The 25,982-nt window shown below is 39.9% G+C and overlaps 1 protein-coding gene across 2 annotated transcripts in view; it reads left to right on the top strand.

The window, feature by feature from the left end:
- DOCK1 (dedicator of cytokinesis 1) overlaps positions 1 to 25,982 on the top strand; it is a 318,400-nt gene that overhangs the window by 238,682 nt on the left and 53,736 nt on the right. For both annotated transcript variants that reach the window (XM_050899443.1, XM_050899442.1), the window contains exons 33-38: positions 2,667 to 2,815; positions 12,590 to 12,675; positions 12,863 to 13,019; positions 16,291 to 16,331; positions 17,628 to 17,718; positions 21,695 to 21,814. In XM_050899443.1, coding sequence (XP_050755400.1) covers positions 2,667 to 2,815; positions 12,590 to 12,675; positions 12,863 to 13,019; positions 16,291 to 16,331; positions 17,628 to 17,718; positions 21,695 to 21,814 — 644 coding nt within the window. The remainder of the gene's footprint in view (positions 1 to 2,666; positions 2,816 to 12,589; positions 12,676 to 12,862; positions 13,020 to 16,290; positions 16,332 to 17,627; positions 17,719 to 21,694; positions 21,815 to 25,982) is intronic.

Below are 25,982 nucleotides of genomic sequence, written 5' to 3'. Positions count from 1 at the left end.
TTATCAGAAAGTGCTGCCTGTGACAGGCAGCTGGGATGGATGCTCGGGAGTACCAGAGAAGATCATTTCCTTTCGTGTTTTGCTCTTGTGCTTTCTTTTGCGGCACAACATCGCACTGGATCACATCATCGTAGCAAACACGTGCATGTGCATCATCCCATCACCGATGTGTGTCATAGCATCAGAAGGATGTCATGCAGGGTTCTCTGCCCTCTCCCCTATCGCCCAGTTGGTGGACAAACCCTTTCTCCGTGTTACTCCTTGCGCATGCTTGATGAAGAAAACCGATCAAGGTGGCTTAACGTTTTAATTTGTGCTGCCCTGCCTTCCCGTGGTCGCTGCTGGCCCCGGCTCCTGCCTGCTGCGGCCCCAGCGCAGCTGCCTGCAGCAGGAAGGGCTCCGGGTAGCCATGCTGCGGGGCGAATGCTTCGCATCCAAAGCAGGCAGCGCCGGCTGCGCCGCCCCGGCAGGTCGTTCCCCTTGTTTTTCTCTGCAGCCGAGCTGCGTAAACTCTGGTGGGAGCCACCCACGGACCTTCCAGACGACGTGAAGAACTAAGTGAGTTTCAAACAGCAGACGAGGGTTTTTTTCGCAGTACAATGTACAAGCGATTTTAATACTTTCTGCTAGTAGCTCGCATGTCTCTATTCCCCCCAAGTCCTTCTGAATTTCATATTCGGAGAAGCTCTCTGTCCTCTTCGATTTAAAAACCCTGTTGCTGATTACCTGCGAGGCAGCACCGCTAATAAATACAGTCGGAGAACGGCAAGAAGGCTGAGTGCCTGCGGTACAGCTTCATGGGTGGTGGGGCTGGCTGCTGCCAGCCAGATCCTGCGAGGTCGGGAGCAAGTCCTGCGGCCGCCTTCGGCTCCTGTTCACCTCGGTGGAGGTGCTGGTGAGCGCCTTGGGAGGTGAGGTCTGTGGCTCTCCATGCCTTTTTCATCGGATCAGCTCTTCAGTGACTCCCTTTTTGAGCAAGAAGTTTATATGCCCCCGGAGAAGAGGAAAGGGGATCAAAGATTTTTAAAAAATCTTCTTTTGTGAATTTGCTGTTTTTCACATCTAAAGTTGAAAAGTTGTTAGTTACTTTTCTGAGGGAATCCCTGTGCTTAAAGCAATAGAAGAACCCACCGTGGCACACGGAGAACTTTGTGACATTGAATTTGTGTCTGACGAATAACTTTTGTCACTATTATTTGTTTTCTGAAATATTGACTCTGACACTTTTCAGGCATAATACAAGAAAACTGTCACCTGAGAGGCCGAATGTAATAATACTTGTAAGAGAGACAGAGGAAAGCTTTACGCCTCTCACTTGATATTCCTCGCCAACAACCAGCATCGCAGCATCATACAAAGTAGCAGTTTTAGTTGAGTATTAATTTGCCCTAATAGGATTGCTAATGCTAATAGGATTCTGAAGTTTGCCAAATCAAGTAACTTAAATTATATCTGCTAAAAAAAGTAGCATGTTTTGTTAGTGAAGGATTTCTTCTTGATTACGTTTGTTGACATTTATGTTAGTTCTGGTCAAAACTGAAACTGCTAATTAAAGACTTCCACAGTTACTGCTGTACTGGTGTAGTGCAGTGGAATATAAATGAGTTAAAATCTGTTTCTGTCGTATACCACTGATAATTGCAATGGGAAAGAAGAGTCTTAAAATGGAGGAAGCTGAGGGCTCCTTAAATTAGCTCAGCTCTGAAGAAGTCTGGTCTGAACCACAGCAGTGGATGCATAAACAGCGCATGAGCCTGACTGTATACATCCATTAACATTGCTTTTGTGAGAAACGTCACCAGTTGTGTAGTGAGGTTCAAATGAATCCCAGCCTGTTGCTGAGAGGGGAATGTATTTGTATTTTCTAAACTTCTGCCATCAAGTCCTCTGCCTGGAGCTCTCCGCTGCTGTGCTACACTGCTCTACACCAGCATCTTTCCATGGAGTTGCTGAACAGATAATTTGCAGAACGTATAATCTGCATTCGCTACACTTCAGCTAATAATATGAACAGTAACTAGATGTTTTTAACTAGTCCAATATTTATTAGGTGCCATGTTCCTGTCAAGGTTTAATTGCTGTTCCGTGTGCGGAGAGTGTAGCAGGGAGGGTTGGGGGAGGTGCAGTTTTCTCTTGGGAAGATAAATGTGAAATAAAGTTTGCCAGTCAGATCAGCTCTCGAAGAAAGAAGACATATTGTCGACTTGGTAAGATGTATTTTCATGTCTCGAGGCTGTGTAAGTATGCACTCGTGGTGACACTTTGATAGACTGACACAGAGGACATTTTGTACGCTGCAGAAGATACAGAAGTCTAAATAAGTTGATACAAGTGATGTGCCTTTTAGCCTCCTTCTCTGCTAACCATAAGTTGTATTTTAAAAAACCCTTGAAACTTAATATGAGTGTGCAAATACGGGTTCTTCATGGAAAATGCGGCAAGTTCCAGTTTGACTACTGATTCAACAACTCTTGTTAAGTTGGGTTTATACATACCACGTACTTCCCCTCTTGTGGCATAAATAATACGTGTTTTAGTAGGGTCAGATCTTGAAAAATACTTTCTTATGCTATATGAGAATTTATTGATAGAGCTTTTATAACAATTATCTTTTACCCAAGTCAGTGGCTGTTCGTTAACTCTGAAATGCATCTTTTCTCTTAAAGGTCAGCATAAAATCAAGTTCATCCCAGAAATGGTGGGACCTATCTTAGAAATGACACTTATCCCTGAAACGGAACTTCGGAAAGCTACAATCCCAATCTTCTTTGATATGATGCAGTGTGAATTTCATTCTACTAGAAGCTTCCAGATGGTGAGCAGTCAGCTACAGATATTTAAAGTTTGTAAGAAAGATTTAATTGTTCTTTGACAAAACGTAAGAATTTTTGTTATTTCTCATTTTTCTAAAGAATAATATAATTATGGATTTGCTTATTTTCTATAACTCTTGAGTGGCTATAGAATTTTCATCTGTCGGTTTTAAATTCTTAGTGAAGGAAAAATTTGCATGAAGTAAACGAAACCTTTCGTTATGATACAAAAGGAGAGCAAAGACAGATGTCTTAAATTTTCACTGTGACTCAGAAAAGGAGTCTGCTTCTGAGTTAAATTGGACATAAAGGAAGCCTGATAATGTGACAAAAGAAACTATAACCTGTAAGAATTTATCATCTCTAGTATCTTATAATTTTGATGCTCTTTACCATTTTATGGATTTTGAAGAGGGAAAAAAGCTATCCAGTCAGTGTTTCTTCATGCTATACAGGCACTGCAAAATCTAAAATACTAACATAGCATTTTTATTCTATTTTATTTGCTGAGGGAAGTCCTTGAATAAGCACACACAATCTTATCCTGATAGCGTCAACTTTTGAGAGACAAGTGGAGTGAAAGAAAGTTTCCTGACATCATTCATTTGACCTTCTTTCCCATGAAACTTTGCTTCACAGATTGAGTGTAAGACTAGTTAGGCCAGGCAGTGTTATGGTATAAGCCAATGTAGGTCCTTTACACTGTGAAATTTCTGTCAGTTCAGGATATGACCTTGTGAATTTTGCAATAAAGTTTGACATGTGTTGTTTACTTTTTTCCCTTCCTATTGGCAGTTTTCTTTCTTGGATGAAAAATCTTATCCTTTTTCATACTTTTTTTGTGAACTATTTTTCATAACCAGCTCTTAATAAATCTGTAGCCAGAGTAAATGAATATCTGCGTGGAAAGACTTAAGCAAGGGAAATGGCATCAGCTTTATTACTTTGATTTGTTTTGTGCTGGGTGGTGTGTGGAAAAGTTGTGAACTGTATTTTGGATCCATCCAATTGCTGCATAATCATTCTTTCTTATGTTTGATTCCGATGCTACTGTAAAGATTGAAATGCTCGCTGGGATGCCATTTAAACAGTTTCCTGTCAGATGCTCTCTTTTGTTGCTTGTCATTTTTTATTTGTACAATTATATGGATCATGAAAAATCCGAGGGTAACTTTATAGCTAAATTTATGGCCCTATATTTTCTCAACAGAAGGAAACCAGCTTTGTGTGGAATAGTTGGGTGATTTTAATAAATGAATGTCTTAAATATTTCACACAAATTCTTTTTGCCTTTTGAGAAGAAAAATGCCTCATGCTTAAGTCTTGGATTGTAGGTACTCAACATATATTTCTTATGTCAGTATAGCTTCTTTCTTTATGGACATAGCATTGATATGACAGGTGCAGAGGTAGTAAACCCTTTTTCAGTGTATTTGGAGTGAACAGTTATGTCTAACGGGGAATAATCAATCTGTCCATTTACGATTTTGCAGATAATGTAGTTATATAGTTTGCTGAGTATCTCAGATTGGTCTTTGGGGAACGAAGATCACAGCTTGTAAAAAGCAGAGAACTATAGAAAAGTCTAGGCTGGATAAGACCTCTGGAAGTAATATGGTCCAAACTGGGCCTTAGATTGGGTTATCCAGGGCCATCTGAAGCTTAGTATTGAATATTTCCAGTGAGGGAGGTTTCACCACTTCTCTGGGAGACCTATTGCAATGTTTAAGCCTTTTCTTGTTATATCCAGATGGAATTCCCGTGAATCAGCTTGTGCCTGTTGCTGCTTGTGCTGTCACTGTGCACCCTTGTAAACAGAGTAACTCCATCTCCTCTATAACCACCTTTTAGGTGTTGGAAGGCTTGAGTCCGCTTTTCTCTAGGCTGAACAAACCCAATCCCTTCAACCATTCTTCAGGCCAGGTTCTCCAACACTCTGCTCATCTTGGTGGCCCTCTGTTAGACCATCTCCAGTTTGTCAATGTCTCTCTCGAGCTGGGGGAACCAAAGCTGGATGTAGTATTCCAGCCATGGCCAAACGAGTGGAATAATCCTGTTGATCCTCTAGCTGTACTCTTGTTGGTGCAATCAAGGACACATTTTGCCTCCACTGAAGGGGCACACTGCTTCTTCATATTCAGCTTGCTGTCCACCAGGTCCTTTCCAGCAGACCATCTTGTACTGCTGCTTGCAACTGTGCCATCCCAGATTCAGGACTTTAAATATCTCTTCCTTAAATACTATGCAATTTCTTGTTGGCTGTCTTTCAGACTGTCGGAGTCATTAAACCACTACCCTTTGAGATCAGCAATTTAGCCACTTTTTCCACCCATCTCGTAGTCTGTCTATCCAATCCATATCTTACCAGTTTGTCAACAAGTATGCTTTGCGAGACTGTATCAAACACATTGCTAAGATCGAGACAACCACAGCTCTTCATCCACTGAGCTGATAGTTTCATCACAGAAGACAGTCAGGTTGGTCAGATGTGATTTACCCTTGGTAAATCCGTATTGGCTCTTCCCAGTCACCTTCTCGCCCTTTTTGTACCTGGAAATAGCTTCCATGAGGGCTTGCTCCATAGTTTCCTCAGGAACTGAAGTGGGCCTGCCTGGCCTGTAGCTTCCCGGCTCATCTTTTTTGTCTCTTTGTGTTTAAGTGATAGAAATAGATATAAAATAATTTGTTTAAGTATTACTAGTACCTAGGCAAGCTTTCATACTTAATGTGTCGGTGTAATGTACTGCATTATGTCGTCTATATGCAACTACCAATTATCATTGTCGAGCATTGCTTTCAAAGAGAACTTCAGAATTGAATGGCTGGCTGCTGTTAAACTAATCTGCCAGAAATCCAATTATCTAACCTTATTAGTCACATCAACAAGGGTTTAGATTGGCTCCACTTCTCCAGCACATGTATAAACCTCATGATTTGTGGGGGAGGAATTTAAATTTTTTGCAGAACTTCAATGCTGTGATGGCTCGTGTTATAAACAGACAGCTTTCACCATGGCAGTTTTAATTTCAGTATGAATTGGTTTGCCTGGTAAAACCAGTAACAGACAGAATGGGGTTTTTTGTTCTTCCAGCATATATAGCCCTGAGAAAAAAACAGAAGATAAATTCCTCTCGTTTTTACAGAACTAAATTAAAGGCTGACTGAATTAAAAGCTGGAGTTACTCATTTTTGTCCTGTCCCTCTTAAGGTGCTTTGAAGCCTATATAGGGCTTCAAAGTAGCCTGTACCTCAAAGCATGAATGCGATACTAAAGTCAGTGTGGGACTGGAGCTTCCCTATAGAAGAAAATGCCTCCTTCTCTGCTGTGCTTCTTTCCCTTTGCCTGTTTTACTAGCAAACCCTCCAGATCAAAGGGAATATGTCAGAGCCACAGGAGCGATGAAAGAGAATTGATTTGATTGTTCAGGGCCTGGTCAGGTGAACATGATGGATCCCGTGGTGACAGCAGGAGAGAAAGTTCATCATGAAACAGTCGTTCAGCTGAAATGTGGAATTCGGAGCATAAAAAGCCCCGACCTTCTGATTTTGCTGCCTGTTCCTCCCAGCTGTCACTTGCTCTAGCTCCATTTCCTATAAGCACTCCTGTTTGTTTGCCTACCCAAAACTTTTAACTTACCTTTTCTGGACCTGTGTCATTGCTGATGTAATGTTCTGCTTGTTTTGAGTTGAACCCATTCATAGAGAGGTGCCAGTGCAGGAACTGGTACAAAACAGAGCACGGAGGAAGCAGGGGGAGGTGTTGGGTAGGTTCTCCCTATCTCATGGCACTGCATCATAATACTATTTCTTTTAACTGATCTGGTACAAATTAATTAGTAGAAGTAGCTTACTTTAAGAGCCAGAAAAACCTATTAACAAAATAAAGAATTGAGTCAGAAGCAGTACCCCAGCCTGTCTTCCCCAACATAATTACGTTTCTCATCAAGTAGGAAGGAAGGAAGGACCCTTATCCTTCAAAGTAAAATCTGAGAGGTGTACCCCCCAACTCTGCAGTAGTGAGCAAGAAGAAATTAGAAGTCCCATATGTCTAGTTTTCAGACTGAACCACATTACTAAGGAGAATCATCAGTGTCTGGTGGTGTTAGCATCAGCGATGTAAGCATACAAGCTCCAGCATGTGTTCTTACCCTGTTAGAGCAAGGAGTTGTATAAAAGTAATGATCTGAGGAAAGACCCCCAAAATTGCAACAACGTATCTGTCCTGTTTTCTGCAAATTGGAATGACGCTTAGCATAATGGAACCATAGCTGAAAAGATAGAAAAATTATATAGAAATGCATAAGCAATGAATGCATAATGCAGAATCCTATAGAAATGCATAATAAATGAATGCATAATGCATATGATTACTCAGATAAAACCATGGATGCAGCTAAAGTACCTCTAGCTAGCATTCTGTTGTGGAGAGAATTAAATGACTAAATACCAGAAGAAATAAAGAGGAAACCCTTTCCAACATTTAACAATAAATCTCAGTGTCATCAAGATGGTCATACTAGCATTTTTATTTGCAGTGTAATTTCTTGTTGGTTATTAATGAATTTCAAATTGATATAATTCTCCTTAATGAGAAGTACCTAGCTTATCTGAATCTCTCTTGACTTTTAGAACCCATAATTCCATATTAAGTCTTTTTACCACTTCTGAGCCCTGTGTTAACCTCCCTTTCCCTGTGCTATAGATTTGCAGACAGAACAGAAGTTAATGACTTGTCCAAGTTTCTGTGATGCTGCAGATTCTCTTCTGTAATCCCACTGAACATGCAAATTCAAATAAACCATCCCCCACAAAGGATTAATTTCAATAAGTAACATTTTTAGTTATCTACGGTTGAAATGTAAATGTGTAAGATTTCCTTGTTTTCTGGCCTTTTGGAGAGTATCGGTATTGCTCCCTCACCTCACCTGAAGGGCCAGGGAGAAAGGTAATGCAGTGAGTCTGGAGACCTCCAAAACCACTTAATATGAAATGGCTGCCAGATCTGTTTGCTGATCAGAATGCTGTGGGAAAATAGGAAAGGGAACAGATGAAACTGTTGGGAATTAGCACCAACTTTCATAGCAGCCTTTGAACAAAGTTTTACAGTACCTGTGTGCTATTTCTGCGTTAGGACTAATTTCTAGTGGTGTTATCTGGCACTTGAATTTTATATGGCAAATTCATTATTATCCCGTATCAAAATAAATTTATAGCAGCTTGGAGGATTGAAAGTCCTCCTCATCTACAGCTAGATTAAATTGTCAGTCAGTGCTACAAATACAGCCTGATCACACTTTAGGTCAACCTAAAACCAAAAGCAATTAGTTGAGCTGACACTTAAAGACGCTAGATAGCTTACATTGATTTATTTTCTCCAGACGGGAGATTGTAACAGACAGATGAAGTAGTGGATATACTCTTTGCTCAAGTTCAAACACCCATCCTAAAGAGAAGCTGAGATCTCGATCAACTGCAAGGAAAAGTTCATAATAATTTCCTGTAATCTTCCTAACATCACCCCTCAAGCTTTCACTGTCAACAGAAAGATACGAATCTAACTCATTGATGGTGCCAGATATATCCCTTAAGCCTCCAGGAAGAGCCTCAGCAAGTGTCACTGGCTGTAATGCAAACATTGAAAATCTGGCACTTCTTCAATTGAGAGTAAATTCCATGACAATAATTGCAGGTCTACTTTGTGTTATTTTATGCATTTAAAAAAAAAAAGAAAAGGAAAAATTGAGACTCCATCAACAGAGGGCCGGTGCAGTGTCCCAGAGCCATTAGCTTGTGCGACTCCAGGGCCACGTTCTTACTCCCATCATGGAAGACAATAGCTCCATAAACCTCAACTTGTGTTGATGACATGTTCTTCTGTGGAAAGACCACAGAAGGAATTTTAACTATGTTAAATAACGTTTAGTCATCTGGCTTGCATGATCTGCATCATATCGATTCCTTGAGAAGAATCAAGAATGATTGAAGAGCAAAGATATTGTTAATAGTCCTTAAAACCCCAGAAATGCCACAAGTCTAGCTCTCTTCAACCCAAGAGGGCCATTAGGGAGATGGCCCAACAAAGCCTAGATTTACAGAAATTTAAGTAAAATTGATATCAGGAAGATACTCAAGATCCTGTATGACAAATGTAATTGCTCCTCTTCGTCTGAGTAATCTCTTGCTAAAAAATATATCACCTAAAGGGCTCACACTGGCAGCAAGTGTCATTTTTCACATTGGTATAGAAAGTCAATTTCTTTCTGGTCTCATTAGAGAACATGAATTTTATGACTTCTCTGCTTCATCATTGTGTTGCTTCAGTGTTTTACTTGACACGTCCTTGTACTATGGGAACGTGTTTCAGCTTGTGTTTGCTTCTTAGAGGGGGTGGATTGCATTATTCTTCCTTTTCTCATTTTCCTGTCATTTTTTGAATAATGGATTCATTGTATTAAAAACCTCATTTCACTTCACTTTTCATTCATTTCTTCAAAAGGAAAGTAGTGAGGGAGTGGAACAGGTTACCCAGAGAGGCAGTGTAATCATCCATCCATGGAGATGTTCAGTACTTGGCTAAGCAAGTCACAGTTGGCCTGATCTAGTGTTGGCACTAATCCTGCATCACCTGGGAGGCTGGACGAAATGACCTTCGAGGTCTCTTCCAGTCAGTGCTTCTGTGATTCTGTGGATCATTTGGGGAACAGAAGAGCACCTTTGAAATGTTTTCATCTGAGGTTTAGGGTTTCATCTTTAAAACAGTCACGCATAATAATAAAAATTGTTTTAAGATGGAATAATTGTTGTTTGGGTACTCGGTTGATTTTATCACTGTATGCATGGTACAATCTGTAGTTCAGGTTTCCTGACAGCTCATGGTTCAGTTGACTTTTGCATGTTGTTAGACTGTATCCTGAATTTGCTCTGAGCAGTAGGTGAGCAGGACTTTTTCTGCTGTTATTCGTCATGATAGTTTGTAGTCAGTGAGCTCAGAGCAAAGATTTTTTTTTTCTCTGTTTGTAACACAGTTCTGGTGGGCTGCCAGGTAGTGTGTAAAAATAAATTTCCCAACTCAAATGCAGAGGACAAAAAGTCTGGGGTTGCACATGAAGGTAGGAAATGATGTGAACATTACTGCAGTTAATGCTGAGAAGAACATGGAGACTTGGAAAGGGAGACAAAAGCAGTGTCCTGGATCTGACTGGATTTTTACATTACTGCTGTTGAGCCTGTTAAGATGTTCAGAGATTGAGTTGTCCTGACGAAGAGGAGTATTTTGGCATTGTCGCAATTTATCAAGCAAATCCTTCATACCAATGTGTATTTCTCCCTAAAAAAGATTTTTCTTAGCAAAGCAGGAACTTCTCTACAGTCCATGGCCACATTTCGTACACAGATTCAACTTGGCCAGCATGTATATGTTCACATCTGCTGTGGGCTTCAGCAGAAAAGGACCTTCCAGGAGAGCAGGCAGATGCCTCCAGCTGTGGGGGTGGCCGAGATGCTTCTCCTCGCCCTTACTTGCTGCAGGCTTTTCTCTTGTTCTGCCCAGGTTTACCTTGCCCTGCGCATGCGGCAGTTATTTCAGGAGAAAGGGATTGTGGCAGAACTAAGGGCATGTCTGTTTGGTACTTGGTAGAGGTGTTATGATAGCCTCTCTTGGCTGAGGTGGGACTGCGTGGGCAGAGCTTAAAACGCAGCGTACGTTGGCAGAAAGAGATCAGTGGTGGGCGTAGCTACTGCGCCTCCTCAAAGTGATATAAATTAAGGTGGTGAAAAGCACTCTGTTATCGTCAGAGTTTCATCATGACTTAAGTCTGTTGGCAAGGGTGATCTCACACTCCTCGCTGAAATAAATATGCCAGCAGAATTTCACAGTGTGAACTAAAAAAATCCAGTTTCTCTTCCTAGCTAAACCAATCTGAGCCCTGCTGCTGGCTGGAGATAACTCGTCTCCCCCCAGCTCCCCCATGGGGCTGACCGTGTAGAAAATCCCTGTCCCCTGTAGTCCCCGCTGCCCCTTGGTTGCTGCGCTGAGCAGTGGTGCTACGGCCGGGGCCACCCATGGCACCTGCTTGCGGTTCAGCCTGCCTGGCACGCCGCAGGTGAGACCACGGCCGAGCTCACCCCCTCTGCACTGGCATCTGGGATGCTCTGGGATGGTGGTCCCGTTGCCCGGGTGCCCGTTATCAGCCCTTGGAGGAGGCGGCTGGGCTGGCAGGGCTCTCTGCTGGGATTTTTTTCTTCCTGGTATGTAGATTTTGCCTTTCAGCATAGATATCAGCTACATCTTTAGCACATGACCTCTACTGCAACGCTCTTTGAGGTTGTCCTTGTTGCCTCCTTGCGGTTGTTCCTAGTGAAAGAAAGGTCTAATTTTGCTTAAAGGCTTTCAGCAAAAGCCTGCCTTCTCCAGTTACGGAGAGCCCCTCTGCTGATCGGGCAGCGTTTGGTGGCTGTGAGGAGCTAATATTGTCATTAAAGCAGATATTTTGATTGGTGCAAATAATTTATAAAAACGAAGAAATGCTGTTATCTCACTGGGAAGGAAAGCTCATGGCTAGAACAGACGTGCAAGAGTGGGTCCGTAGGCTGCTGCTGAGCCCGGCGGTTGTGGAAGCGCGTCCTTGGTCTGGAAGCGTATCAAGCTACAGACAGTCCATTCTTTTTTCATTCATACATTATATGCCATTAATATTAACTGCAGATGCAAGTACATCTCTTGACATTTACAAAATGTTAGTACGCTTCGTTCTTGTGCAGGTAGCCCTTTGCTTCTCCTCGGAATAGTTAGGGACTGCTTAAGCCAATGACAGTGAAAAAAAAACCTGAAGACAACTGTTCTGTCAATAAACTCCCACTCTGACTAATGGGCTCCCATTCCCCTGCCACAGGCTCCCTTCTCACCCGGGCTCTTCTGCTGAGGTCTCTTGACAATAGGTTTTGTCACTAATGGTGTGGATGTCTGTGCTTATTTAATGAAGAATTAGGAATTAGATGACTAGACCAATTCATTACATAGCAGCAGGCCTAGAGTGATCCTTCCTCGGCTAACAGGTTGCATTTGTTCCTAACCTGGGCCCTAGGGAATGTAGCAGCAACAGGTAAAACCCTCTGTAACCATTAAAGATCCAGTGAATTATCCAGTTTGCATTTAAAATATATTCTAATGCCCACTTAAGTTTGCATTCTTTCATTATTGCCCAAATAAAAATATTGCTCTTAAGTTGTTTGAAACATCTTCCTTCCCTGCTGCAGTGACTTATTAACAGGTTTGTTAATTGAGTTGTGCCCCACTGTGAGTCAGTACCTGTATGCTAAAAAGGGATGTTCGTGATGCTAGGGTGTGCATCTGGCTGAGCTATCCAGCCTTAGGTGTTACATAGCCTCTCTCAGAGAGCTTTCAACATTTTTGTATTTTACTTTTGTCGCTATTACCGTTATTGCAGGGGACATTCTGTGCCTGGCTTTGTGTCTTCTTCTTCCCTGCCCTCATTCTTGTCATTAATCTCCTTATTTAGTTTTTCGTAATGCAAATATTTACACTTCATTTAACAAAATGACCAATGATTTCTTCAACAAAAAAGTCCTTGTAGGGCAGGAGATCATCGTGGATAGTCTAATACCAGAGACTGCAAACTCTTAAAGTCAGTCAAGCTTTAAAATAGTGGCTAAACATCTCACGGAGATACCCAAGCAATCTGTGAACCATTGAGGCTACAGTAATAAAGTGAAATATTTGCCATCTGATTATTTACGCTTGCTTTGTTTAATTATAGTTTGAAAATGAGATCATCACGAAACTGGATCATGAAGTGGAAGGAGGCAGAGGAGATGAACAGTACAAAGTGTTATTTGACAAAATGTAAGTGTTGATCAGCGGCGAGATTTATGTCACGGTAAAGTCAGGAGAGAGAGCAATTAGACTACAATGAACTTTGTAGCCCAGAAATAATTAAAATCTGTTAATGATGCACAATATTTAGAATTGCACCTGAGTCAAGGTTTTTTTCTGCATGTGATTAACAAGGCGAATGTAATTGGTTTTTCAGTCTCTTGGAGCACTGCAGAAAACACAAATACCTTGCTAAGAGTGGAGAAACTTTCGTGAAGCTTGTTGTCCGCTTAATGGAGAGGTTATTGGACTACAGGACCATAATGCATGATGAGAACAAGGAGAACCGCATGAGCTGTACTGTCAACGTGCTGGTAAGCAAAGAGAAGTCATCAGCCTGAAATGACCACTGCATTCTTAATTTTACACCTTAAACAAAGGATCTATGTAAAGCAGAGTATGTGTTGGGATTCTCATGAAAGTTTGAAATACGTTTGGGTTTTTGTCCTTTTTTAATGAAGGTGAATCTATGAAAACATGAGTTATTACTTCTTTAATTGTTTCTAAGGAAAGATTTATGAAGAAGTGTTTCAGGGCCTGATCTTTGAGAGCTGTTCATTGACATTTACAATTGATGTATGAACAACTCTATGCAGAAAAATACTTTGACATACAGAACGTTGGAGTAATAAGCAGTTTACTACCGAAATTTTCATGCATTTGCAATCCCATTTGTATTCTGCTTACTGCTCAGCTTCCGTATTCAAAGTTTTTGAAGAAATTTGAGTGTTACTATTCCATTCAAGGCAGAATGTGAAATTTCCTCCTCTTAGTTCCAGAAATTCTGGAGGGTCTACTGTATACTACAAACCTTTGTCCATTTAGGCTAGAGTTGGAAGCAGGAGAAGTTGTCCCCATAGCACGCACATCATGCTTTTTGGCCGAAGCATTAGAATATGAGATTTTACTAGCACAAAATCAGCGCATATTGAAAAATGATGTCAAAATAAATTTTAGAGACCCCCAAACATAGTATTAGCTAACTTTGATTTTTCCCATAGGACTCAATATTAAACTGCTAGCCACTAAGGATTCGTAGCTTTCATCCCTATATCATGGTCAAAGCTTTTATTTTGTTTAAATCTGTGGGGCACAGGCAGCATTTATCGTTTATGTAATATGGCTGATAGATTTCGTTCAGGCTGGTTTGGAAAGATCTGAGTAAATAGTTTGTAGCTTTAGCACTTGCAAGTAATGCAAACAGCCTTGGCTCATGCAGTGCAGCCTTTATGCAGCACTGTCGCGTAAGCTGTAAATGAAACGGTGCCCATTAGAATGGGAGAGAAGATAGAGACATCAAGTCAGAAATTGGGATTTTGTTTTTAGTTTGTTTTTCCTCTCTGTGCACATCAAAAAGCATCAGAATGTTTAGGAAATGGGAAAAGAGGAGGAACTTGGAGAGTTGTCACTGGCTGTTGATCTAGCAAGTGCTGTTAGGTTGCCCGCAGAAAAGTCATAGCGTCCTCCCGAGCAGAATTTGAGTTAGAAAAGCCTGCCAGTTCACACCAAGCAAGAGAGGAAATAAAAGATCACGTACACCATACGCTCTAAAACAGGACAAGAACTTACAAAACTGGGAAAATTTCCTTAGGAAGGTGAATTTATTTCTCCTTCCCTTCATCATAATACTCTTGAGTCTCCTCCTAGTAATTCTCGCCATACCAACTGCAGGGGGACTGATGGCACACTTGGGGTTTGGTTTTGTTTTCTCTAAATGTCTCTAACAGCATCTCCTGATGCTGATTTTTGTCATCTGAATTTTTCAAGTATTTGCAGATGATAAATTTTGTGGGCAATTTACTGCTGTCAAGTGAAATCACTGTGAGATACCCACACACAACCCTGCCGCTGAAGTCTTCAGGAAATGCAGGAAAGCATCGCAAGGCAGAGCTTTCCTTCATTTTCAGTAGGCGTGATTTAAAACTTTAGCTTAATTTTAAAGTCCCATTTGCCCTCCAGGGCCAACTCAGTCTTTTCATCGTTCTCCAGGCACCTGCCTTTGCAAAAATCCAACCCAGGGCTGATACTCAGCACAATTCCCACTTGAGGTCTCAAAGAGTTCTTCATCGGGACTTTAATGATGCAGAGGCTTTCACAGGATTAAGTTTGTCTGTATTGACTATAGTTTAAGTCAGAGGTTTTGATATGCATTTAAGCCAGTGCTGATGGTAAAAAAAAATAAAAGCCGTATCTGTTCCCTCAGCTGCTTGTTCCTCCCCCTGACAATGCTGGCAAAAGCAAGCGTGCCGCCAAGGTAGCAGAGCAGATCCGAGGAGGGATCTCGCTGAAAGCTCACGCTCTTCCCCTCCGGTTATTTTTCATCCCCGTCAGTTCCTCGGCCCATTTGTCGCAGAGCCACACGCGTGTGGGCCAGCACGGCGTAAGGGGGATGTGGGAACCTGCACCCAAAGATGGGCAGGAGCAGGGACTGCTCTTTGGAGGAGAGGGAACTGTAGTAAATGCAATGTGTGTCTGTGTCAATCAGCCTGCTGCCCAAGCCTCTTCCCATTTTGGTTGATTTGATGTTGCTTCTTGAGCTGCATCAGAAGGGCAGAGCAGCTGGCAGCAATATGAGGATAAAATGGTTTTACATTATTGATCCACCTAACTCAGAAATCTCTACTTTAAAAAAGCAAACAAAACACAAGTAAGAAAAAGCAGCAGAAATTGTTCATGTGGTTCGGTTTGTCTTTTGAGTTGAACTCAAAACCAGTGAGCAGTTATGTCAACTAAAATGGTATATCCACTGAATAATCCGTCATTTCCAACTGCGGTGCGTAGATTCTATTTTGTATTTTGGTTCTCTTTGAAGGGAGCAGTTTTGTATTGGGCTTATGCATCTCTTAGTACTGGGCTTGTGCATCTATGAGTGGCTACTCAGACTGGTTTAATTTAGCATTGAAATATATTTTAATTCAGTGAAGGAGAAATTTCTTTGTATTTTGTTTTCTTAGGTATATTTTAACTTTTGAAGGCAAACTTTAAATTAAATTCAGAAATGCCTTTAATATCTTGCCCAGTTTATCATATCTTGCATTTACAATGTTTGTAGTGTTAACTAGTTTATCTCAAGACCGGAGGCATTCAGATGTTTCTGAGGAGAGTGATGATAATGTGTGGCATATGAACCCAGATAAATAACACTAATCTAACTTTTTCTTTCCAAAGACACTATTAGAATTCAAGAGCAGATGATGTATTGCTCAACTCAGGTTTGGAGTTTGAAATCCATAGAACAACTATGGACTGCTTAAAAATTATGGGTTTGTATATTACTAAATTTCAACTGAAAATGGTTAATGATGTGTGACTTGCAAATGCCAGAAGCAAAATTCTAGCAGTACTATCCTTGCAAATTCTTAACCTTTGCAATGAGGCATAAGCCCTAATACAGTACATCATGAAACATCACAGCATTAGACTTTATAAGTTAAATAACTTGTGTTCTATCACCAGAGGCAAATTTCATTTTGCAGTTTTGAGGTTGATGTTACGCAATTATGAATTTTTAATTTAGAGCGTGTTCTGTATACATTGCAGGCTGTGAAATCAAAAACTTTGTAACGAAATTATGTTGTTTTTCAGAATTTCTACAAGGAGATTGAGAGAGAAGAAATGTACATAAGGTTTGTAAACATGACCGGTGACAAACTCTGCTTGACTTACTGTAGTGTAATTGGAGAAAATTAAGTTCATATTAAGCAGTCACTTGGGGGCTGGAGGAAGAGAATTAATGAAAAAACATACCTCGACTGAACATTAAGTACATTCAAAAGCTTACCTTCACTGAGAACAGTGAGCATTAGAAATTAGAGTCATAAGATTTATTTTGTCCCCCTTCTCCAACTCTTTCAGTTATATTATGATGAACACTGAAATACTCCGGAGTGTTGTCACATGAAGAAAATAAATAAGTCAAAAGAAAGCTGAGCAGAGAAATAATTTTGCCTCCTGGTGAGGTACAAAATATGTGACTTGGGGTAAAAAGGACTGTTAAATAACATCATGACTGATACTTATTTTAAATTTAAAGCTTTTAGGAACCTTTCAAAATCTATTTTCACACAAAGTAAAAATGGTAATATGTTGTTGTGCTTTTTGTAAACCTCAGGGTTCCTAGTCCTCTATTTGTACTTTGGCTTAAAATCGGCTAGACCGTTGTGCTAAAATGATGAAGCTTGTGTTTTTAATGCTATTTTAGGTGTCTAAATATTATTCATGAATTCATTCTCAGATGCTTGTTACCTTTCTGGAAGAATTTTCACTTGTGAACTCGCTTCCTGTTGTTTAAATGGTTTTAATTAGTGCTTTATTAGTTTGCAGAAAGAAAATAAAATCCAGCAAAAGGCAGGATTGATAACTGTGGACAAACACGTAAAGTTATGAGTCGTAGGTCTGCCCTGTTCAGCATTGTCTCTCACTGTGAAACACCCGCCCAAATTCTCTCCTATTTCTGTTAACAAACTTACAATGTGTCCTAATGAATATCAAAGTTCTGTATTTTCACTGGCTTTTTCAAAATACAATTTTAATAGTTTTGTGGGGTTTTTTTGAATTGTCACTAAGAAAACCCGACAAACAAATGAAGAGAATCCCCTTCCAGAGGTGTGATGATATTGAAGTTAAGGAAGAAGACTTATAGCTGTTTCCATAGCTGAACAATTAGAGCGATATTTCTTGCACAAAATGTGTATTGGATTCATTACGCATCACAAGTCATTTATATGCATTGGAAAAAGAACACAACGAAAATGCAAATGGTCCTAAACGTTGTCTGCGCACAGAAATATGAGCTTTAAATAATCCCATATATGATTAGTTGTCTGAAGATAGAGCTGAACCGTTGTAGTCTTCTAAATAAATTATTTAGTAACATTTAAGAACCAACCTTTTTTAAGAGCCATTGTTTTTATTACTTGCAGGTATTTGTACAAGCTGTGTGACCTGCACAAAGAATGTGATAACTATACAGAAGCTGCCTACACGTTACTTCTGCATGCAAAGCTTCTTAAGGTAAACACCAAAATACATTGCAACTTTTGAAAATCATGTCAGCAGTAACCAATAGTAGTATTGTCTGTCACTCCGAGAACATCTGCACTTTAAACTGATTAACAACTGTGTGCTGCTTCTTATATCAGTTTTATCTTTTGCACGTGTAATTAATACATGCAGGAAAGCAACTCTCTGCCATTAGTGTATGTCAGAGCATGCTTTACTCATCTTGATCTGAAATGAATGGAAGCGCGATCGAGGCAAGACCACAAGTTATAAATTGCAAAGCTGTAAATTAAATTTCTTTTAGATATCAAAATTATGTAATGTGTCAAAGCACATTTATTTTAGTAAATCAACTCTCCACAGAATTGTTTTTGCGAAGGTAATACAGGGGGGTACTGGAGACTGTTCTCGTGTGCTCTTGGGTATCTGTAGATTCAGTTTTGATTTCGAAAAATTAGAGAGATTCAAATGGTCTTCTTTCCAAGTTCATGCCTTTAAAAGGTACATATAATTTTAATGCAATGTTACGCGGTTTATAGCACATTTAAAGAGACTTAATATTGCTATTCTTCAAGGAATGTTTTGGTGTAACCTGCAAGATACATAAAATGTTACCTATACAAAGTGCATGTAAATAAAGCTTTTGAGTTTTTAACACTATATAGTGTCAGTGAGACATGTAATGAAGCCATATTTCTTAAGCATTAATTTCACTGAAAACTTTCTGGGTAGGTGGTATTGTCTCTTACATGCAGCTTGTTTACATGATTGTGTCACAAATGTGGCAGCATGTACCAACCGTGTTCCCGGTGTTATCATATAGAAGGATGCTGCACTTAACTGCAGACACTTGTGTCATGAAATCACATGTTTAGTATAGCCTAGTCATCACTAAATTACTAGCAAGGGGTTTTATCCATAGAAAAAGTAAAAATCTAAGTTTGATAAGAATTAGTGTTTTCTGAAGCGTTTGCTTTCATCCCATTCTTCTTCCTCACATCTCACCACCCACAGAGAAAACTTTCTCTCTCCAGGGAGACCTGGATCTCTTTCTGCTCCCCTCGAGGATGGTAGCGCCTGTGGTCGTATGGGGCAGAGAGTCAGGGACAGAATAATTGAGAACTGCATTTTCCCCTTGATCTATTTCTCATGCCAACGGCAAGTGTATTGCAATCTCCTCTATTATTGCAACCGTCTGTATTATTGCAAGCCTTTGGTATTATTACAGAAGCTATGCTAATGGTACCCCATTTCGTAAAGGAAATTTATCTCATTTTAAGCAGCGAATTGTTCTGATCAATCTTTGATTTAATCTAAGCAATCCCAAGCGAATTGCAAGTGTAAAACATCTATTTTGAAAAGTTGAACAGTGGAAGGTGTTAAATGAAATACTTCTAGCGGATGCACTGAGAAGTATTCGTACCTCACAACTGAGGAAACTGCATCCAAGCTATAATGAGACTAAATATGATGCAGAGCATACATGTGCAATTTAAATTAAGACACTTTGAAATTTATTTACTGTATTTTAAAATAGAGGGTTATTACACAAGAAAACATCAGTAAGATTAATCTGGAGTGCAAAAGCCCTGTAGCAGTAGCTTTATTCATTATTAATAGCAGGGACAATTGTTGGACACAGCCTGCTGGATGCAGTCACTTCTTTGGTAATGAAATTTTCTGTGCTGAGATGTGTGTCAGAGAGGTGAAGATGTGAGGAGATGGCTCTGACACCTTCCGTCACACAGACTGGTGCAGTCGGTTGCCTGTGGGTAGAAGTTCGAGTGAGTAACTCGCTAAGTCTGTGGCTATAAAGATCTCTCTTATTCCCACGAGGGCCGTAAAAGAGGACTGCCAAATTGCGTAATACTTGCTCATCACGCTTTACATGAATGAACCTTTTAGACAAGATAAAGCATTCATTCCCTTCCACAGGTGCTGCGTTTTCTGGAAAAGTGATGGAATGAACCGTGCCATAAAATGTCATTCAAACCTTTACCTGTTACGGCTTGAACTTGTTAGCCAATATGCTTTGTGACCTTAAATTAGAGTTTAGCCAATTTTGGTTTTTCTTATAGAATGTTGTCAGAGACCAGATGAGTGTCTTAATATACTACTTTAATTTACTGGAAAGAAATAGCCAGTTTTCTTTTCTTATAATGCAAATCGATAGAAGATGGCAAATGTAAGGGTAGTATTTGTCGCAGGTTTTCATCACTAAGTGGATGTTTGTTTATAAATATAATTATGTTATAGTTTGGAATTATTTTATTATAAAAGTGTATCGATCTATCTAATACAATATCCTGTTACTACCAGTAGTTAGCAGTGGATGGAGGAGTTCAGTATTGCTGGAGAAATAGCGATGTTGTGGTGTGTGTAACTTTAAGCAATTGAGTTTTTCTGTCAAACCTTCAGGACAGGATTTTCAATGACACTCATCATTGGCATGTATTTCATCACATTGATTTTAATGGGATCACATTTAGGTCAAGACTGAGAGCTTTCAAGAATTTCACCTTTAAACTTGCGAGAAGGCTGTCTCTGTGGGGAGAGAGCCACCATCGTTTTCTCCAGATTACTGCAAGCTGATGAAGCGCACTTAAGAAAAGAGACTTTAGTTGTATTTTTAACCCATTTAGTCATTAAGATGCTCAAAACTAACAGAAGATAGTGGCTCTTAGTACGCTGAAAAAAATGCCATTGCATTGCAGACTCCATGAAGTTTGTGTTGCTCAGAAACACAGCTTTGCAGTACAAAGTTGTCAAAGTTGTCTGCTTTAGCCAAACATGAGCATTTTGGCCAAATTAAGAAGTAATTGGGTGAAATTTAATAAGATATAGGAGGTAAAACTGGATGATGTAACAGTAATTCTGTGAATAAATCTGTGAGTTGCTGATCTCTGCATGATCTTTTCTTCTTTTCCTAAAGTTACACCATTTTATTTCAGTGGGCAGTCCTCTGCCTTTAGTAACTTTGATTTTCAGAGAAGAAAGTGAACAGTTCTTTAATTAATTTATTTTTTTGAGCTTGCTTTCTTAAGGCAACAAGTCCTATTGGAGCACCTGTCCCTGTCTCTTTTTTGATATATGAGAAGTTTCATTTGATTTAATGGAGGTTTGTGATTTGATTTGATTTGATTTGATAGAGGTTTGTGAGTCTCTGAGGTATTAATTTCCTGCTAGCCTCATGAAAATAGGCAGCTATGGAAGGGTAGGCTACAGTATTAGTATCATGTCTAGGGAATAGTCTCCAGTATTGTCTCATCCCCAGGTAGGTCATAGGGAATATTAGTGGGAAGAGTGAAGGGAGATGAAGAAGAGGTGATATGAATACTGGAGTCCAGAGGTTTCAGTTGCATCTGTCCCTTACTGGACACCGGAATATGCAGGTGCAAGGGAGAAGGCTATAGGGAATTGCTTGGTCCTCTCAGGTCTAGGAGGAAATTCATTTAATATCTGTGCCTTGCTCCTCATCCATTAGGCATTTGCTGGAAGAGCAAGAGCTACTAATTGCAGACAGGCTGTATAAAGTTAGTTGTGCTTTTCCGTGCCTCCAAATGGTCTCTGTGAATTTTAGCCATTTAATTTCTGTGCCTGCAGTCCTTTCCATTTGTATAGCTGTATCTTGGCTTCGGGGCTTCTCTCAACGTAAACCTGCAAGTGTTCATTACGCATCCAGCGGGTTGTACCCTTCAGCAGGCCAAGGCCAGTCTCATCAAACTCGCTGAGGGGAGGAAGCTACCTCAAGAAGCTTCCTTCCAGCTGATATATGTAATTGGCCTCCAATTACAGCATTCAAATAAATGGTCCTTGGGCCCAAGGAATCAAAGTACAGAACTGCAAAAAAAAAAATCTTTGTTAGTGCATTAGCTGTGGTACCACTTCTTTAAATAAAAAATGTGTATTTTATTTAGCATAATTTTACCGACATATTTCATAACTTTTGGTTTGCTTTCACTTTTTCCCTCTTTCTTGTATGATTTAGTGGTCAGAAGAAGCATGTGCAGCACATCTTACCCAGCGAGATGGATACCAGGCTGCTACTCAAGGACAGTTGAAAGATCAACTATATCAAGAAATTATCCATTACTTTGACAAGGGCAAGGTAAAAAGGGAAGAAAAAAGTCCAAATATGTTTCATTGCCTTTCTCTCTAACTTATAAGTTGAATAGTAAACATGGCTTGCATCAGGTGACCTTCAGGGAGCTTTAAACTTGTTATAGTTATTTGGAGTGCTTTATGTAAACAGTCCACCAGCTAGCACTTAAAGATAATGATACTAAAAAAAAAAGTAAAAAGAAATCAATGGTACATTTATAACTGCTGTGTTAAGGGTAAATATATGTGCCTATGATGCCACGGAGAAAATAAAAAAGTGATGCATGTAATTTGGAGGACTTACTTTTTCTGGCAATTACAATAGCTAATGCAGTCCTTCAGCTACCCTTGTTTTTTCTCGTGTTTTATTCTCAGATGAGAGTATTTCATTGCAATTGCATCTTTTATTGCAAGGTGAATTTGCATTTGGCATTGCATGGTAGGAAGGGGAGAGCACTGGTGTTACCTGTTCACAGAGATGAAGGGGTTTAACTTGGTAGACAGGGAGATGTAGGGATGTGTCAGTGTTTGGACATTTCATGCACAAAATGCTTAAATATAGAAGTGGAGATCTCTTTGTCCGAATATTTCAGAAACGTAAACTTGGGTTTTAAAAGCAAGCTTTGTTGCATAAACATAGCGCGAACAGAAATGTCATTTTCTGGTAGAACTAGAATATTATCCAACCAGCTTATGTTTTCCAAGTAAGTTTTTAGCAGAATCAGATTAGTATTTTGATAGAAACTTTGCTTAAAAGGTCAAATTTTATACCTTATCTTAATGCAATATTTAGAAGTTGTTAATAAATGATGCTAAAAAAATGGTATTTCTAGACGGTGATAGAGCCGGGCTACCCAAACCAGCTGCGTGGGGCTGGGGCTTGTGTAGGTGCCTTGGTGCTTATGCAGTGGATAGCATTGGTTTCCACAGCACGCTTCGGCTGCCCAAAAAGCTTTTACTAACCCTTTAACAACCGGTAGGGAGAACCTTGTTAGAATTAGGGTCATAGCTGATTTAAAAGTATATTTTAATATTGCATTCCTCTCTGGAAAGGAAAAGCCAGAAGTCGCATGTTTTTATTTTGTTGTTTTACGTCTTTATGGCTTCAGAGTTAGTCTTTTATGGTGCTGGTATACAGGTGGTGGGAATTGTTCTTCTGAGCACCAGGCCAATGCATTTTAGCCGTAAATTAGAAGCTGCAGCGTCCTTTACATCTATATTGAAAACAGCCTGTCTTAAAGTTGTACCCACCCATTTCTGCTGATAGTGCTAATGAGCTGTTTACATCAACAGCAGGCAAAATACCTGCTGCTTACTTTTCAGCCTGTGCCACGTTACACAGCACGGCATCCACGCTTGAGAGACCAGTGTTAGACTGAATAACCATTCTTAATTTTTTCAGATTTTACGACTCAAAATGAGAGAAGGCTCTGCCTGCTTTCAAAAGTAATAGCACTGAAAATGCTGTGTTTTCCTTTTCCCTCATAGTTAGATTAAACAACTGAATCTTCATTATTCTACAAATTTTTGGTGAACAATGATATCGAAGGGACCACTGAGATTACTTATTCCTATTCCTTTGCATAACTCAAGTCATAGGACTCCGTGATTTTTTTGTGCATGTGAGGAGATGATTCATTTTCAAAGCACTCTTTCCTAGTTACAGATATTTCTTCTCTCATTTTCTAGTCACTCAAGTTGGTGATAACTTTTTGTATTGTTCAATGAAAAGGAAGAAAAAAAATCAATATACACTGAGAATATGAACATCTTACATGAATTTTCAAATGTCAGGAAGCTCAAAGTTGAGGTTTCCGTGGTAGAATTAAGGTAATCCTCTCATTTGGGATGTTCTGACATTAGGTTAAATCAACTTCTTACATTTACCTATGCAGTTTGCAAATGTAGTCCAGCAGCTAATTTAACTATGCCATTCCATGATCACTAACACATCTGAAATAGTATTTGCTGTGCATTTTTAGAAGACTCTACCGATACACTAACCAGTTTGCCTTTTTTTCTACTGTAATCGCCCAGCTGTGTCTCCGCCTGGCAATTCACTCCGGCTTGATCCCACAACTTTGCTTTCTCTTCCCATAAAGTTAACAAGAGATGTCAGAAGAAGGTTACTTTACCCTGGACAGCTGTAGAGCTACTTCCAGGCTTTTACAGAAGCTCAGGATTTTTGTTTTAAAGTTGTTGTGAGACTGTGCCTCTTCCACTCCAAGCTGCCTGGTGGGAAGCGGTGGACTTGAGAGGGGAGGTAGACGTGGTTAGAAACATTATGTAGAAGAAATGGAGCAGAGGGATTTCCTAGAAGATCACACTTCATTTTAAAACACTGGCTTTTTTTCTTTTAAAGGATGGTGCAGTTCAGCCTCTCAAAAATCATGATCCCTTTCTGTTAGTGGAATGATTTCCCAGGGGGAACACACAGTGCACTTTTCAAGTGAAGACCAACCACGAGACATATTCCCTAAATATTAGCATTCATGGTGAGATGAATTTAGAGGAAGGTATAGTTCTCCATACACAGACTGGAATGGATTGGACCTCTCAGTAATTTAATAATACGGAGTGTGGACTTGCACTGAAAGCAGAATTGTGGGCATCTCATTTTGGCTGAGAACAAAATACTAGCCTTCACCATGAATATCCCTGTTATTTGTAGTTTGAGATCCATTTCAGATTCTTCATTTTTATTTCTATTTTTTAATATATTATTCTTAAGAAGCTTGCTTTTTTACTTAAATTTGACTTTTGGTCCTTAAACCAATCTTCTGTAAAGCTGAAGTACACCCTTCACCTTTAGTGAATTAGCATTTTCAGATACAACTTCTGCATTTGCTGTTCTTCTACTTTATGGATTTGATTCCTTATTAGTGATACTTTTCGTTACTCTTCTAAGCTCCTTGTTTCCAAAATGAAATGTTGTTACTTCCAAGTTCCCCTAGTATACGCATGGTTTTCTCTCCTAGATTATTATTCTTCACTGCGTTGCACTTTCCAGTCTCATCTCCATCTCTCTTGGCTTTTGCCCTTAAAAGCCTTATCCTCACGCTTATCATGGCAGTCCAGCCTATCCTCTGAACTGCTCTGAAGTGTTTGCTCTTTCTGTGTTTTGCTGAAGCTTTGTAATTTTCAACAAAGCCCTTAATCCAGGGCCTTCACTGAAAATTGGTAGATTAGAGTATCTCAGGACGAGAAGGAAAAATAGTGGCAGTAATAAAGTGACGAGGGAAGGGGGTAGAATTTTGCCCATGTGGAACAGTTGATGTTAGTCAATGCTAATGAACTACTGAAGCCAAGAAATACTCGGTGTCATTGGCAAAGATAAGATATTATTTTTAAACAGGCTTGTGTGGTCTCTGGAGCCGTAAAGGAAGCAGCAGCGTTCGTCTGCCTGCACGGTAAAATGTACAAACAGCAACGTGTTTCAAGTTTGCCAGTGGATGCCGCAGTCTATAAATCAGTACATGTTTTCCACTGCTCCTTCATAAATTGAAAGCGTTGGTCCCGGGGAGAAAAAAGTAAATAAATGCACACTGCTCATTTATTTCCTCTCCCCCTCCCTTCCTCTCTCCTCTCCCTCCAGCCCCCCCCCCCCCCCCCCCCCCAAAGCTTGTACTGTTTTACTGGAGCCACAAAACACAGAATATTTGAAACTACACAGTAAATGCCATGCTTTGGCTTAAAATGTCTTTTTTTCCGGCTCATGGGATGGCATCAAAAGGCTTTGTCTTCCATCTAACAAGATAGTGGTGAAATTCACCTGTCTGCCAAAAATCAGTGTGAGGCTCACGTCCAGCTCGTATCCCACGTCAGCTCGTAAGCCTGTCCTGAGAGCTGTGAAGGACAGAGACAGTCTTCAGAGAGGAAGAATATAGTGTTTGACCATGTTCCAAATGAATATAGCAAGTTGTTTTAAAGGGTTTCCCACCATCGCTATATCTTACACATCTTGAATGCAGTACTAGCAATAGAGAAATACTGTGGTTTAACATTTTATTTAAAATATTAAGCTTACATGGTGGTTAATTAACACTATCTGAAATTTAAACAGCTTGGAATGTACCTCATACATCAGAATACCGCACAATAATATTCTTATCCTAGACTATTTCATTTTTACTGACCGTTAACTCAGCAGGAGCTAAGAAATATCCTAAGATCCT

The sequence above is a fragment of the Gymnogyps californianus genome, chromosome 6 (assembly GCF_018139145.2).
Source record: "Gymnogyps californianus isolate 813 chromosome 6, ASM1813914v2, whole genome shotgun sequence".
In the NCBI taxonomy this organism is placed as follows: Eukaryota; Metazoa; Chordata; class Aves; order Accipitriformes; family Cathartidae; genus Gymnogyps; species Gymnogyps californianus.
This window is presented reverse-complemented; position numbering and strand designations above follow the sequence as displayed.